The 16,678-nt window shown below is 35.2% G+C and overlaps 2 protein-coding genes across 3 annotated transcripts; one reads left to right on the forward strand and one right to left on the reverse strand.

The window, feature by feature from the left end:
• Nucleotides 1–515: 515 nt before the first annotated feature.
• LOC123687309 (adenylyltransferase and sulfurtransferase MOCS3) lies at nt 516–2,982 on the reverse strand. Of its 2 annotated transcripts, none has more exons than XM_045627029.1 (7): nt 2,765–2,982; nt 2,503–2,686; nt 2,258–2,378; nt 1,833–2,140; nt 1,213–1,439; nt 906–1,128; nt 516–794 (listed from the first exon to the last, which is right to left on the reverse strand). In XM_045627029.1, the coding sequence occupies exons 1-7, from the start codon at nt 2,873–2,875 to the stop codon at nt 643–645; spliced, it is 1,326 nt and encodes a 441-aa protein (XP_045482985.1). In that variant the 5' UTR covers nt 2,876–2,982; the 3' UTR covers nt 516–642. The 2 variants fall into 2 exon arrangements, with proteins under 2 accessions (XP_045482985.1, XP_045482987.1); XM_045627031.1 differs by having other exon boundaries at nt 2,503–2,698; nt 2,765–2,900.
• A 361-nt stretch (nt 2,983–3,343) lies between these two features.
• Nucleotides 3,344–16,555, forward strand: LOC123687335 (protein inturned). The gene is made up of 9 exons (XM_045627032.1): nt 3,344–3,569; nt 3,629–4,149; nt 4,202–4,953; nt 7,195–7,473; nt 10,587–10,840; nt 12,955–13,201; nt 15,086–15,355; nt 15,434–15,573; nt 16,379–16,555. Exons 1-9 carry the CDS (start codon nt 3,469–3,471, stop codon nt 16,488–16,490), a joined length of 2,676 nt encoding a protein of 891 aa, XP_045482988.1. The 5' UTR covers nt 3,344–3,468; the 3' UTR covers nt 16,491–16,555.
• Nucleotides 16,556–16,678: the final 123 nt, after the last annotated feature.

Consider the following 16,678-nt stretch of genomic DNA (forward strand, 5'->3'; position numbering starts at 1 on the left):
ACAGGGTGTTGTTTTGAGGATTCAAACTATTCATAATTTTTTGTTAACCCGGACCTGGATTTTCAAAGCGGTTAATGCATGATACGTTTAGGCTCTCAATAAGGAACATATTTGCCAAATATGAAGAAAATATACCGGGTGGTTCGTTTGATATGGCCTCAGAATGAAACGGGCAAAATTCATAAAACACCCTGTATCTCGGCTACGAAGACAGTAAGACCCAATAAATGGGGTATCTCCAAAACCGCCTTGGTGCCACCTATGCACCTGTGAAGTATTTCCGTTTCCCAATGAAACATCCTGTATAATTTCTTTCTGCACAGCAGTTTCAGAATTTTCGGTCAGATTTCAATATGAATAGTCCATATTATAATCTTTGTTTTTTTTTATAAAATTGTTGTATAAAAAAAAAATAAGGTAGGTTGTAAAATTTGTTGGCGTTTTAATTCTACACAAGATCTTGGCATTTTAAATTTTCAGGAGATATATCATTGGAATCAATAAATGAAGGGCAATATGTTATAGATTTTTATTTCTATAAAAAGATTGTTAAACAAATTTCCGTACAGATTTCATTTTTATTCAAAAATTTACATTTTAAACATTCACAGTCAGTTTTCAGAAGAAGATACTGAATTTATTTTAATAAATTGGGAATGAAGGATCTATATTTTTAGAGTAAGCATAAAGACCTCCTGAAATATTAAATAAACTCAAGGATTCATCAGCAAGAATATTTTTAACAAATTTCACAGCCCTCTGAGAATCATTTCCTCTTCTACATAAGAAATAAACTGTAACAAAACAAAGTTAAATTAGATTATGAAAGTAAGTGTTATGAAAAAGAAACACTACTGAAATTTATCAGCTGATTGGAAAAATTCGACAATCATTAAAATACATACTCTTTGATGTTTTTGACTTATAGGAATTCATCATTTTAGTCAAATCTTCGAAATTTTTTTCATTTATTATATAGGAATATGGCAAATTGATGGTATTAGGCAATTTGCAAAATTCATATTCTATTGTGGGACGAACATCCAAGACAATCTCATTCTCACCTAGAGAAGCAAATTCATGAACATTTATATTTTCAGTTCTAGACAAGACATCAATATTAATAACCTGGAATAAATTTAAAAATTAATCTTTATCTGATTATTTGAATTTTATCAACAAAAATTGAATTAACACCACATTTTGAAATACCTTATCATGAGCTCTGGATCCACAAAATTGTTCATAATCAATCAAATCTTTTATTTTTGGGTTTATTCCACAAATATCACAGTCTTCCTTTTTATTCCTAAGTTTAACATCGGTAAAGTGTGTAACAGATCCGTCAAATAACAATAAACGTCCTGATAGAACATCATCCATGCCAGTTAAAATTTTAATGGTTTCTAATGCTTGAAGAGCACCAATAGTACCAGTAACTGAGAAAAAAAAATAATTATAAACATGAGGAAAAAATTCTTATTACTTTAAATAATAAACCAAGTATGTGTAATCGAAAACTTTAAAACACTTAGGTTGTAAAATGAAAATGTGTCTCAAACTATTTTGAATATTAATACAATAAAAATCTACAGTAAATTATTTTTAAAGAAATTCTATACCTTCATAATACATAATATGTATATGTTTTTATATGGAAATTTTTGTCTCGAAAATTTTTTATTTAATAACAATATTGTTTTATCAACAAAAATGTAAAATATAACTACTGAAACTAGGAAATTCAAGAAAACAATTAATATATCAAATGCTATTTAAATGCTGTCTAAAATTAAAGACTATAGTGAAAATGTTCAACTAAACTAACTTACTTGGTCCAAGCACCCCACCATCACCGCAATTTGTCACTGTCTGAGGTGGTGGAGGAATAGGAAATAAGCACCTGTAGCATGGTCCATTCTTAAAATTGTAAACTGTAAGCTGTCCTTCCATTTGAAGGGCACTACCAGATACCAGAGGTACATTATTCAAAACGCAGATATCATTAAGCAGATACCTGGTAGCAACATTATCACTACCATCTAGAACAACATCGTATTTATTCTTGGAAAAGAGATCTTTCAAAGACTTGCTGTCGGCAGACATCAATAAAGGAATGACCTTAACATTACTGTTAATGCTGCATGGAAAATATATGTAAATCAATTCAGTGTCTTCGTTACAATCTAACTAGGTACTATGATAGGAAATGAAGAATCAAGACAATGTCTTGTGTTTAAAATTTGTATATAATCACCTTTTGAGTCTTTCAGCTGCTGAATCCACCTTATTGACACCTAATGAATACTCGGAATGTAAGATTTGTCGGTGCAAATTTGTGATGTCAGCTTGATCATAATCCAGTAAAGTGATAGTTCCTGAAACATATTATATGTATATGCACTACTAATACTAAAAATACTAAATATTTTTTGGATTGCTTGGTTTCCATTTCTTTGAACTTTATCTAGGTTCTAGTGAATTATGAAGTCACAGTCTCACCTACACCAGCAGCAGCTAAGTAGAGCGCTGCAGGGCAACCCAATCCACCAGCTCCTACTATTAAAATACTAGATTCCTTCAATTTAATTTGTCCTTTCAAACTTAAACATGGAACAAGCATTTGTCGACTATATCGTGATACTTCTTCAGTAGTTAAGCCTTCGGTGAAACGACATTTTTTATCCTAAAAATGAATCTTAACATATAAATATGATATGATATAATGATAATGATATGATAACGAAAACAATTCAAAATTTACCTCAGATTGTTTGAGACTTTCCAATAAAATTTGTTTTTCATGTAGCTTTTCTTTGAGTTGTTGTATTTCTTTCTCCAAGTTCTGAATGTCAGAAAAGTTGCTGTTTGCCATTGTCTCAGAATTTTTTATTTTAAATATACAATAAATTTTCAAACAAAACAATTCATATTTAAACTATAAAACCTAACCTAAAATACAATGTTCTGTACATAGGCCATAGACCTTAGACCTATGTAAGATGTCTTAGACCTACCTCCTCCGATCAATGTTTATGTTTAATAAACTATTATTATGTATCACATGGGCAGGCTCACAGTATAGGAATCGAAGTCTGATTCGGATCTTCGACCTCGAAACATCTGAAATAACAGACAAATATGTCCAAATTCGTTCGGTTAATTTGAATAAATTGTCGCCACTATGTCACTATGGTAGAGAATTTGATTGCTAGCCATCTATACATATTTTACTGAACTTGACTTTGGAATAGCTAACCAAGTGTAGAATCCTGTAATATGGACGGCACTACCAAAGCTTGGTTTCAGCTACTCATGTTAGATGTCCCCATATAAAAAAAATAAATGGGCTTGCAGTGTATACAAAACTATGTTCAATGTTTGTCAATGAAAAAAATAAACAAATATTAAATATAAAAAGAGATAAAATAATGAACACTGGTAATAAATTCATTTAAATATTCAGGTATGAGTGAATCTAAACAATTCGAGAACCATCCAGTAAATGATGAGCTCAGTTCAGAAGAGGAATGGTCAGAATCCAGTTCTTATTACTCTGATTCTGATAGGTATAATATTTTTTAAGGAAAATATAGTTCAAGAAACAATGAAAACACTATCTTTTCAGTTCAATTCCTGACTGGGATTCCTCAGTTGATGAAAGGACTGGAGAAGTATTGTATATAGAATGTCATCCCTTTGTTACACAAAATATAAAAGAAGATTCCTCTACTCAAACAAATACATTCGTAAGGAACAAATCCAGACGTAGCACAAGAGGAAAATTTTTAAAATTATTAAGAAGACGTGAAAGTAAAAGATATAGTAAACGAAATGCCAAAGTGCAGGAACCAGAATCTCATACGTCTAATAAAGTTAAATTTCAAGACTTTCAAGAAGGCGAAGAAAGAGAAGTGTTACTTACTGTACGAAACGAACCCTCGCACAAAAACAACATATCAACAGAAGCTCTCTTTGGAATAAATGTCAGTACTCTATCAGACGGCTTGAGATTGATGGTTGCTGGATTTTCAAACGATAGCAGTGCGAAATATGATAAAAACATAAAAATAGGAGATTGGTTGAAAAGTGTGAATGGTATTGAAGTGGACTGTCATAATATTGTTCCTGTGTTGCAACAGATATCAGGTTAGTTGTAAATATGAGGATATTTTTCTGTTAATCAAGAGAAATCTTTCAGGTTATAAGGAAGTTTTGATGAAGTTACAGAGGGTAGCTGGTGTTGAAATAACTAAAGATCCCCCAATTAACGTTTTGAACAATCAGTCTCATTTTGTTAGACAACTTGTATCTTTCAGCCAAGATGATAATGATAGGATTCAAGAACAGATGTGTGGATTTCCAGTTGGATTTCTCTATTTAGACACAGACAATATGGATGAATCAGCGTCGGAGTACCAAAATGTTATATATTGTTATCCCAGACCTTTGCAAAAGAACATTTTATGCAGTTCAAAGGGTATATTCATAACGTTGAATCACTTACTTAAAGACATCACAAAAAATCACACTAAAATCACTTCATTCACATACAACAAGACTTTATGTCATACCAGTTATTTCCAGTCTGATAAACGTCTCTTGTTATTGACTCTACCTGATAATTGCGCTAAGATGAGTGAGATCGAGTTGATGACATCAGAAATTGTCAGGATGTTGATATTCACTTACAACACTCTAGAGGATTGCTTTCAAAGTGAGAATCTCCATCATGTCGATCATATTCTCTCTATGTTTTTCGTTAGGATGTTAAACTGTGGGGTTTGGCCTGGAGAACTGAAAGTGCCGGATAGTTATCAGAGTATTCCACCGAGCGATTATGTGTTTGAAGATCTTCTTCCTGCTGTCCATAGTGTGGATTTGCCGAATGAGGCGATTGTTCAAGTGGAGGATGCTTTGACCGAATTGGAGGCTTGCGATTACAGAGAATGGGTAAGTAAGATCTTAGACTGATAAAGGGTGTTTTTTTTCGAGGTATATAACTTTAAGTTGGCATTACTGTTCAAGATGGCGACCGATTTAACAGCTGTCCAGTGTTTGGCAATTCATCATGAATAGACTCACGCCTGAACAACGCTTGCAAATAGTGCAATTTTATTTTGAAAATAATGGTTCTGTGCGGAATACGTATCGCACACTACGTCCATTTTATCGTCGACAAAATCGTTCATCAGAGCAGTTAATTCGATTAACCATGGAACGTTTTCGCACCACGTTTACTCTTATTGATAACTCGCATCCCCAGAGACGCCGTACGGTGTGTACAGAAGAAGCTATTGCTGCTGTAGAGCGTAGCATTGAGGAAGACCCAAATGAGTCTATCCGCCATCGAGCACAGGAATTGGATCTGTGTCCATCCACTTTATTGAAGATTTTGCGGAAGGATCTTGGTTTGCGTGCTTACAAAATCCAACTTGTGTAAGAATTGAAGCCAAACAATCATCAAGTAAGGGGTAGAATGGGCCCAAAATGAGACTGCCGTTGTTCCCGATTTTCATAAGCGAATTTTGTTTAGCGATGAAGCGCACTTCTGGTTGAATGGCTACGTCAACAAACAAAACTGCCGCATTTAGAGTGAAGCTAATCCTCAAGTGTATGTCGAAACACCGTTACATCCAGAAAAACTGACTGTTTGGTGCGCTTTATGGGCTGGTAGAATCATTGGTCTGTACTTCTTCAAAAACGATGATGGCCAGAACGTTACAGTCAATGGTGATGGGTATAGAGCCATGATTACTAACTTTTTCATTCCTGAATTGAACAACCATGATGTCCAGGAGCTGTGGTTCCAACAAGACGGCGCAACATGTCACACAGCTAGTGCCACAATTGATTTATTGAAAGACACGTTTGGTGACCGCCTAATTTCACGTTTTGGACCTGTGAATTGGCCTCCAAGATCTTGTGATTTAACACCGCTAGACTACTTTCTGTGGGGCTATGTAAAGTCATTGGTCTATGCGGATAAGCCACAAACCCTTGACCATTTGGAAGACAACCTTCGCAGTGTTATTGCCGATATACGGCCACAAATGTTGGAAAAAGTAATCGAAAATTGGACGTCCAGATTGGACTACATCCGAGCAGCCGTGGCGGTCATATGCCAGAAATCATATTTGAAATGTAATGCCACAAAATTCTCTTGTGGATAAATAAAATTCATGTCAATCGAATAATCCATCGTTGTTTTATTGCAATTTAAAGTTCTATAGCTCTAAAATCACCCTTTACTAACTAGATTTGTATGATAATTTGGTTTTTCCTGTGTACTCCTAAAATATTCTTTGAATTTTTCAATGAAGGTATTCGGACCCTGAACATATTATAAAAATTCCAAGTTTCTATCACATTCCGTTCAGAAGTTATCATGAACATGATAACAGTGCTCTCTCGGCCCCCACTGAAGCGCTTACACCACTTAAAAACACGCGCATGAGATAGAGGATTGTACCCATAGGCCTCTTGCAACAATTTATAGCACTCAGTCCAAGTTTTTTTTCAATTCAAATTTGAGATTGATACGTTGTTCCTGTTTTTCGTTACACATGGTTTTCGGCACGAGAAAAAAACACGTTCGTTTCAACCCACTACTACACAAATACAATTATAGTGACGAGAAGTGTTTTGGTACATGCATAGACAAGATATCTAGATACCCAAGGCACTACTCGTTTTTTTCCAAGCCCCCTACGGCGCCCTCTATGCGCGCAGTCTCGTTATTACAGAGGAAAATTTAGATTAAAAAATAATCTAACAGTGTATGGTCTTTACTTGTTCGAATGTTTAATGTTTTTACATAAAAATAGTAGCAAATTCACAAGCGAAAATATAAATTCATATAATACAAGAACTTTAGACATAACTTTCCCAACACATAGATTAACATTAACTGAAAAAAGTCCAACCTACATGAGTATAAGAGCTTTCAATAAACTACCAAATCAAAGTAAAAAATCAATTATTCAATTAGAACCTTATAGTCTCCAGGAATATTTTGAAAGAGCAATGTAAAACTTAAATTGTGACGTCATTTCACTTAATTTGTATAGTTTATGTTATGTAACTACAAATCATTTGAAATAAAGAAATATTATTATTATTATTATTATTTAATAGCCAGACCTCGTATATGTAATTATATTGTGAGTAACCTCTCTCTATTGTAATCTGTAGAACGAAGAACCATTGGATTGCCAACGGATATTCACAGTACTTGGTAGTGCATGGTACCACGCCGGATATCTCATTACCTCTCATTTCATACATGAAGACCTCGTAGACATCCACTCCTTCTGCAAACATCAGGGAATACTACACTTGTCCAAAACCGAACCAGTCAAGACCCTCATATTATGGAGGGAGGTATTTCCCAGTTCTTGTAGAAATCTGACCGATCCCATATTCAATATACCCGAAGCCAGGAGGTATCTACTGGTTGTTGGCACTAAAAATGTGAGTTGATGCTGCATCACGTTGAAATTTTCTGGGTGGTGGTTTGAGGTTCTTTACTACTAAGCCTAATGGTAAGTTTAGAAAGCTGTTAACAAAAATACTTCTATCTGTTTCCATTTTCAACATGTATGCATGTGCGAATTTCTTTTTGGAATGAAGTGAAGGGTATCCACACAGTAGAATTTGCGGTTTTTCCTCATTTAAAGTTCTTCCTCGATATCTCTTTAAGTATTCATTTTAGGTATAGGGTTTGCTTGAGTAACCCCCTCTTTTCATATGTAGAATTGACTGAAATAATAAAAAATATAGGTTCTAAATGAAAATCTTGAGTTTACATGAATTTGAATTGTCCAAGTTCATGATTTCCTGATAAACACCCTTCTTTCGGCCATAACTCCAGAACGCCTGAAGCTATCGCTTTGCGACCTTCTGGTTTTTTCATACAAATTTGATGGGATTTCTGTTTTTATCAGAACCTAAAGACATAATTTGGTTTTTCGTAGTGCATCAGTTGAAGAATATCTTCTTTCGGCCATAACTCCAGAACGCCTGAAACTATCGTTTTGCGACCTTTAGGTTTTTTCATGCAAATTTTATGGAACTTCTGTTTCTGTTGAAAAAAACTTATCATTACATTTGAAATTTCGGAGTAAAATGAACAAAACAATGAACTTCTATCGAAAGCAGCAAAAACAAATTTATCATGAGTATATTTTGTCCTCAATCAACAAAATATTATCTCTTAGACGAGATCTAATTTGCTAAAAAATGTTGAGCCAAACTGAAGTTACAGGCATTTCAATCAGTCAGATTTCTCCCTTTCCCCTACCCTAATTTGACGTAGTAAAATCGAAAGTGACAATTCAAAAAGAGAGAATTTGCCAAGAAGTACAAAGATGATTTTTTTCTTCAACTTTATATGAAACATTTTTGGCTGGAATTCATTTTTTTTCTCGACGATAGCCATTATGCCCCCTAGCGGTAGAGGTATGAACTTCAAAACAATTTCCAGTGTGTTTTCTTGTACACTTTAGTGTTGAAAAAATTTTACCGCAAGTCTCTACGATGAGTGGATCCTGAGATATAGCCGCTTACCTCGCTTATTTGCCCACCCTGTAGATATCTGAAAATATTTTAGGGAGAAAAATCATTGTCTCAAACCACAACATGCAAATTTTCAGCACAAAATTATCTTTAATTTTCCATAATGGTCTAATAGGCCATCGCGGTGAATCATCCTGTATACTTTTAAAGGTGACTTTATTGACGAAAAAGTCCAATTTTTTAAGAAAAAATGTGTTTCTACTGATTTTGTCTGAGACTATTTATGGAGGTGAACCTACAAGCGAACAATAAATAATAATGACGAAAATACAATAAAATAGAAAACAATAGTAATACAGGGTGATTCGCCGGGATGGTCTATTAGACGTTTATAGAAAACTAATCATAATTTTGAGCTGAAAATTTGCATATTGGGGTTTGAGACAATGATCTTTCTCCCTAAAATATTTTCAGATCTCTACAACTTCCGGTTATACCGGAAACAGACTACTACTTCCTTATTTCAAATGCCACACACAGTTTATTATTAACACCATTTTTGATGACAATTTCGGCAATATGCCATACCTTGGGTAAAAATTCAACGGTTCATGAGTTAATGGGATTCTTATGAAAAAAAGGTGGCGATAAGGACTCACATTTTTTTGAATATTTCAGCAGAAAAAGCCTTTTCCAAAAAAATTTTTTTCTTGTTCGATTCCGCAAATACGTAGTATTATAAGACTGGTTGCGGTTTGGGCCAAAAATGTACAGGGTGTTTATAAGAGGATCATAAACTTGGACAACTCAAATTCATCAAAACTCAAGATTTTCAAATTAGAACCTATATTTTTTATTATTTCAGTCTAACCTACGTCCAAAAATAGTGGGGGTTACTCAAACGAACCCTATACCTAAAATGAATACTTTAAGAGTTATCGAGGAAGAACTTTAAATGAGGAAAAACCGCTATTTATAACTGTGTGGAGTAGTCTGCGATTTCCGAAAAACGTAAGCGTGAATAAGGGAATTGACCTATAGGTCAATTCCCTTATTGACGTTTACGTTTTTAACACTGAATGACCATAATACCAATACAATTAATTTCCGAAAAACACAGAAAGAAACTAAAATTCGATGTTTTCATAACTAAATTTGATATATCAAGAATTGTAATGAATTATTCGTAATTGCAAAATGTATTGGTCTATGGATTTCTCAACAATCCCAAAGAAAAATCAATTAAAGTTAATGAAATGTAAAATTTAGTTATCCAAACATCGAATTTTAGTTTCTTTCTGTGTTTTCCGGAAGTAACAGACAGTTATTAACACAGTTATAAATAGCGGTTTTACCTCATTTGAAGTTCTTCCCCGATAACCCTTGAAGTATTCATTTTAGGTATAGGGTTTGCTCAAGTAACCCCCACTATTTTTGGACGTAGGTTCGACTGAAATAATAAAAAATATAGTATCTAATTTGAAAATCTTGAGTTTTGATGAATTTGAGTTGTCCAAATTCATGATCCTCTTATAAACACCCTGTACATTTTTTGTCCAAGCCGAAAACAGTCTTATAATACTACGTATTTGCGGAATCGAAAAAGAAAAAAAAATTTTTGAAAAAAACCTTTTCTGCTGAAATATTCAAAAAAATGTGAGTTCTCATCGCCACCTTTTTTTCATAAGAATCCCAATAACTCATGAACCGTTGAATTTTTACCCAAGGTATGGCATATTGCGAAATTGCCATCAAAAAAGCTATCAAATGATGCAATAATATACTGGGTGTGCCATTTGAAATGAAGAAGTAGTAGTCTGTTTCCGGTATAACCGGAAGTTGTAGAGATCTGAAAATATTTCAGGGAGAAAGATCATTGTCTCAAACCTCTATACTCAAATTTTTAGCTCAAAATTATGATTAGTTTTTTCCATAAACGTCTAATAGGCCATCCCGGTGAATCACCCTGTATAAATATCAAACCACGTTTACAGTTGATAAAATGATTTAAGGAACTTCATCGCACGATTTCTTTCTTTTTTCAATTCTGCACTGCAGCAATATTCCAGGATTTGTTGGCTGTAATAATGGAAGCCGGAGGATGCACTGAAGCACCAGAAGAAAATGCTGCCCCTGAACCATTCTACGTAGAAGAAGTTCAGGCTACTCTATCCCATATCCAAGAACTAGGCATACCAGAATTGGCAGATCGATTCTTGAACATGAATCCAGGCACGCAAGTCACCCTACCAATGGCTCCAACGACCAATAAAAAGATACTCGATGTTCTTAACTTTGTCAAGCCACAACCGGGGCACTTCAGGTAAACCATCAACAATGTGCTTGTATCTGAGTCTTAATCGAAATTAAGAAAAAAATATTATATTTTACTTACGCTATTTTTTTTTTTCTACTACAATTGTTTTGTCATACCATGACTTCTTCAGGTGGGTATTACTGGATACATGATATTACAAATTTTGGGGTTGTCTATAAATACTAAAAATGTGTACAATAGTAGTAGAGAGGACTGACAAGGTTGACAAGTTTTGGGATTCTTTAAAAGTGTTTATTAGAAGAGGGTTCAGATCAAGGCTATTCATTTCTAAAGTTTTGAATATAACGGTTATAAATGACCGTCCTAGTGCAATAAGTCTCGTAAATCGTCTGGACAAAAAGTCATCCATATGGTTCACAGATGGATCAAAAACAGAGAAGGGCACCGGCATCGGGATATATGGACCTAAACTGAGGATCTCTAAAGCCCGTGGAAGTGAGCCCTCGATTCTACAGACCGAGATAATGGCTGTTTATGTATGCGCCAGGAGTGTCTCAAAATGAACCTCAAGGGGGCGCATATCTACATCACCACGGACAGCCAAATCACGCTGAGATCCCTGGAATCGTGTTGTCAGGGGTCTTTGCTGACTTGGGAGTGCCGTAACACCATAAAGCAACTGGCCAGAGGAAATAAGGTGACTCTACTATGCGTACCAGGGCACTGTGGGGTTGAAGGAAAGAGCGGATGAACTTGCAAAAAGTGCATCAAGGTTAACACCTGCTGGACCTGAGCCTTTCTGTGGGATAGGAAAAGACCAATACAAAGCTGCGGTCCAGCTATGGGAGTTGAACAGTAGGACAATCCACTGGACACACACTCCTTGACTTGTTCAGGCAAAGAAATTCGTGAAGATTTCACCTACCTACGCCAAAAAGCTCCTGAAGCTGTCGCGAGCAGAGCTTCGGGTGATGGTGGGGCTGCTGACGGGACACTGTCGGTACAAACTTCATTTGTACCGTATGGGAAAGTCAGCAGACGAGATTTGCAGGCTCTGTGGATCGGAAGCAGAAACAGCCGAACACTTGATATGCAAGTGTCCGGAGCTGGCTGGCCTAAGAACCATTCACATGGGTAAGCCGGTCCTGGATACCAGAGAGGTAACGGCCAAGGCCCCTAAGGAGGTTGTCAATTTTATTAACGTCGTTGACGACCTCCCTGGGTTTCTATGAATGAGTAGGGTAGTGAACAAAAGATCTGCATGGTCGCAGTTCCCGGAAGGCTTACCGAACCAAAACGACCCCATTTCCAATAATAATAATAATAAAGTTTTGAATAGGTTGAGTCTAGAGTTTTTATTTTTAATGTGTAGAATTTCAAAATGATGTCCTGCAACTAATAAGTATTCTACATATGTTGAATTTCTATTTTTATTAATGAAACATTTTTCGTTTTCTTTTATTCTTGTCTGAAATGATCTTCCTGATTGGTTAACAGGTCAACTCATACATATGAACAATTATCACAGGTTAACTTATAAACTATTGATTTCTTGTTATAAGATATTTTGTCTTTTTTTCATTAATTTTCCTAAATTTTTATCTATTTGAAAATAATAATAAAAACAAAACATCTAATGACAAGTTTTCAAGTTAAACTGTGGTACTTGCCCATATTCATATGTTTACCAATAAGGAAGATCATTGCTGGCAAGAATTAAGGAACACGAAAAATGTTACATTAATAAGAAAAGAAATACCAAATATGCATAACATTTATTTGATACAAGACATAATTTTGAAATTTTACACTTTGAATATAAAAAATTTAGACTCAACATATTAGAAACTCAGAAATTAATAGATATAAAAAACAAGAAGACTTGAATTGAACCCCCTAATAAACACAAATTTACGCACAACAAAAATTGTCAACCTGTGTCAATCCCCTCTACTAAATTATTTGTACGCATTTTTAGACGAGCCCAAAGTTTGTAAAATCAGAATCAAGTAATACTCACCTGAAGAATCATGATATGACAAAACAATTGTCGTTGAAATAAAAATATCAGAAGTTATTTATAATTTTTTCAAAATGAACTTTCTTCAAGTAAAGACTGAAACAATCGAATAAATCTTAATTTCTAATCGAAAATTTAGGGATTCCTATTTGACCACTAGAAAGCAAGAGGTGACCTCCATCCTGAAAAAGAGGGGCAATGATCAATCTCAAATATACACCAGTTCTTATTCCTTAACCGAAGATACCTACGATGTATGTTCAGAAGACAGTGGTAGTCAAGGTTGCGGAAGTGAGTTCAGCGACGATCCCGTAGTAGGTCAAAAGGCACAAAGAAGAAACAGATACGATTCTAACAGTGAAGAATCGGATAGCGAGGAAACCGCTGTGAGTGAAAAATTTTTTTCTAATTCTGTGGAAAATCTGTTAATTCTATCATACCTTGTAGAAAAAAAAATTATATGATGAGAGGAATCCATAGAGTAATAAAATACACTGCGCAAAAAAATTAACGCACATTCTGAAAATCTCAATTTTTATGAAAGTTAACTCTACATTGACTTTATAACTTTTTATGTTCTCTCGGGAAGGTTTTGAACGAAACAAGACACATTAAATGGAAGAAAAATTCAGGATTTCACCAAATCTTATGTGAAAGAAGAGAAATAAACAATTTTCAAAATACTGGAATGCTGATAAGTGATTTAATACGTGGTATTTCCACCCCTTGCGTTAATTACAGCTCGGCAACGACGGTTCATACTCAAAATGAGTGATCTTAAAATGTTCTGATCTAATCCTTCCCAGATTTCTCTGAGTTGGATTCCTAAGTCATTAAGAGTAGCTGGATGATTTTCTGAACTTCTCAGCCTTCTATTGAGGGTGTCCCAAACCTGCTCAATCGGATTGAGATCTGGACTTCTTGCTGGCCATTCCATTCGAAAGACTTCAACCTCTTCAAAGTACTCCTGAACGATGCGCGCACGATGGGGTCTGGCATTATCGTCCATAAAAATGAACTTTTCACCAATGTATGGGCCAAATGGCACTACATGCTCTTCAAGAATGTTCCTTATATACCTATCAGCATTCATAGCTCCATTATCAACGACCACTAGGTCTGTGCGAGCAGTCAAAGATATTCCACCCCATACCATAATCGATTCTCCTCCGAAACCAGTAGTATTCAGGAAATTGCACTGAGCATATATCTTTCATGTGGACGTCTGTATACAAGGGAACGGCAGAATCTAGACTCATCTGTGAAGAGAACTCTTTCCCAATCAGCCTCTTCCCAATGGAATGCTCTCGCCCAAAATCCAAACGCGCCCTTCGATGGGCTGGGGTAAGAGCTGGGCCTCTTGCCGCGACACGAGGCCTTAAATCATATTTTTTAGGCGATTTCTTATTGTCTGAGTGCTAATTTGCACCCCATGAGTTTGCTCAAGCTGATTTTGAAGGAGGCGAGCGGTTTCAAACCGTTGTTTCAACGAAGAAACTCTCAAGTAACGTTCTTGAATGGCAGTTGTTACCCGTGGTCTACCCTGTCCTGGTCTTCGGACATTCATACCTGTCTCCCTGAATCGCTGCAACATTCTGGACACACTTGTATGGGAAACTCCAAACCTTTCTGCAATTCTTGTGTATGTCCACCCTTCTTCTCGCAAAACTACCGCTTGGGCACATTCCTCTTGGGTCAAATTGCGTTTTTCGCGTTGCATAGCGATCGAGTGTAGAAAATCAAACGAAAGAAAAACTATTGACCACTAGAATTGATCGAGAACAACTGATTTCAGAATGGAGCCAATACATTCAAAATCTGATAATATCATTTTTTTTTATTCCATCTGTATTGAAGAAAAACGTTGAAAGTGGATAACATATGCATGCATAATTCTGATAAAAATAATTATCATTGAGAACACCTTCAGTTGTAGAATAAATTTGAGATTTCCATAATGTGCGTTAATTTATTTGCGCAGTGTATTTTGAGTTAATATGAAATGTTGATTCACTATGGGACATAAGAAGTGCGTTCTTTGTGGAGAAATTCGCGAATCTAGTGAAATATCGTATCACTGATATGTTTTCATTTCCGCGCGCTTCATGTCAAATTTGATAGTTCATGTTGGGAACAAAATTTGCTTACTGAAAATGACATATGCTCCCTCTATCTATGTTTATTACTCTGAGGAGGAATCTATGCTTGAATTTAAGTACTACTTTAAGACACACCATGTATAATCTTAAACTATGATATGTTTTCTTCAGGATGGCAGTCAAATGAGCAGTAATAGTTTTGATGTAGCAGAATTGAAACAGATGCTGTTAACAGAAACCGAAGGCATCCAACCCATACAGATAACAGCTGGCCCTTCAAATGTACTCTACCACTTTGTGCAGTTCGACAAACTGGAGGGCATCCTTTTGAGCCCCCCTGAATGCAGAATTGAATCTACCACCCGTAAAACGGTCCTCTCCAACTTCAGAAAGTGTTGCCAGCATCTGCATAGCCTCTTCCAGAATACCATCAGATTTAAGGTAATTTTGTTCTATAAAATTGTAGTTTGAAGTAGCTAGAATACTCTTATTAGTTTTGTTGAAAATTTGTGTTTTCAGAACATGGGTAATCAAGAAATGACCAAAACGGCAATCAACAAAAGTTTGATTGCAATAAAAGAACAGGGGACGATGTTTGAATGTCCATCTTTAGATGAGAGAGATCCGAAAAAGAATAGAATTTGTTATTGGGTCGTAGGGTAGGTCGATTTCCACCAACTTTCCAACAAGGGTTTTCCAATAAGAGGATTCGTTCTGAATACGCTTTATTAGTCTGACGTCACACACCGCCATTTTTTATTCTCCTGTCAGTGTTCGGAATCCAAACAAATAAATTGTCATTCAAATTAGTACGGTGTCGTTGAAGGAATTGGCTTATTTTCATAAATAAGAGTATTTGAGGAACGATTTCAGTATTAATTGATAGACAGAAGGAACTAGATTAATACCAGTAAGTTTGAATCCTGTATCATTCCCCAGATTTTGTAAAAAGCCGTGTTTATTAGTTGAACTTCAAGTTCGAACTTACTGGCATTAATCTCGTGCCTTCTGTCTATCAATTAATAGTGAAATCGTTCCTTAAATAATCTTATTTATTAAAATAAGCCAATTTCTTCAACGACACCGTACTAATTTGAATGATAATTTGTTTGTTTGGATTCCGAACACTAACAGGAGAACTAAAATTGCGGTGTGTGATGTCATCACTAATAGAGCATATAGCCTGCTATCTGGGAAGCTGTCACTTTTCAAGCTGTCATCTTTTGACATTTGACAAGTAAACTACGTCATCACTAAAAAAGGAATACAAAATTGGTGAATTTGTTAATTCGTTTTCCGTCGTTAATGGCATACACTCTTCTTTACAATGGAATAAACATCCCTTGATTTTTCTCAAAACATATTCGTTTTTTTTTAATATGAAATGAAACCTCTTATTGGAAAACCGTTTAATTAACTTAGGCATCAGCTTGTGGTATTTTATGATATTGTTTAATTTTTCAGGAGACTCTTCTTCACACCTCACATACGGGAAATGTATGTTTGTTACAATGATTCAATTCCTCAGAACATGATTGAATTAGCCTTCAAACTGAATTTGGGGTTTGGTGAATAAAATTTTGAAAAATATGTCATATTTAGGATTTAATTTTTTGGTACTAATAAATTTTCAACCTATTATTACTGAGTTCCATATATGCCCAACCGTTCGCACCAGTCCCACTGTAAGCTCCCTAAGCGTTCGGCAAATCACACCGATCGCATATTTTTAAGGAATTTTCCCAATATCGTGTAAAGGTTCAC

The sequence above is a fragment of the Harmonia axyridis genome, chromosome 1 (genome assembly GCF_914767665.1).
Source record: "Harmonia axyridis chromosome 1, icHarAxyr1.1, whole genome shotgun sequence".
Taxonomy (NCBI): Eukaryota; Metazoa; Arthropoda; class Insecta; order Coleoptera; family Coccinellidae; genus Harmonia; species Harmonia axyridis.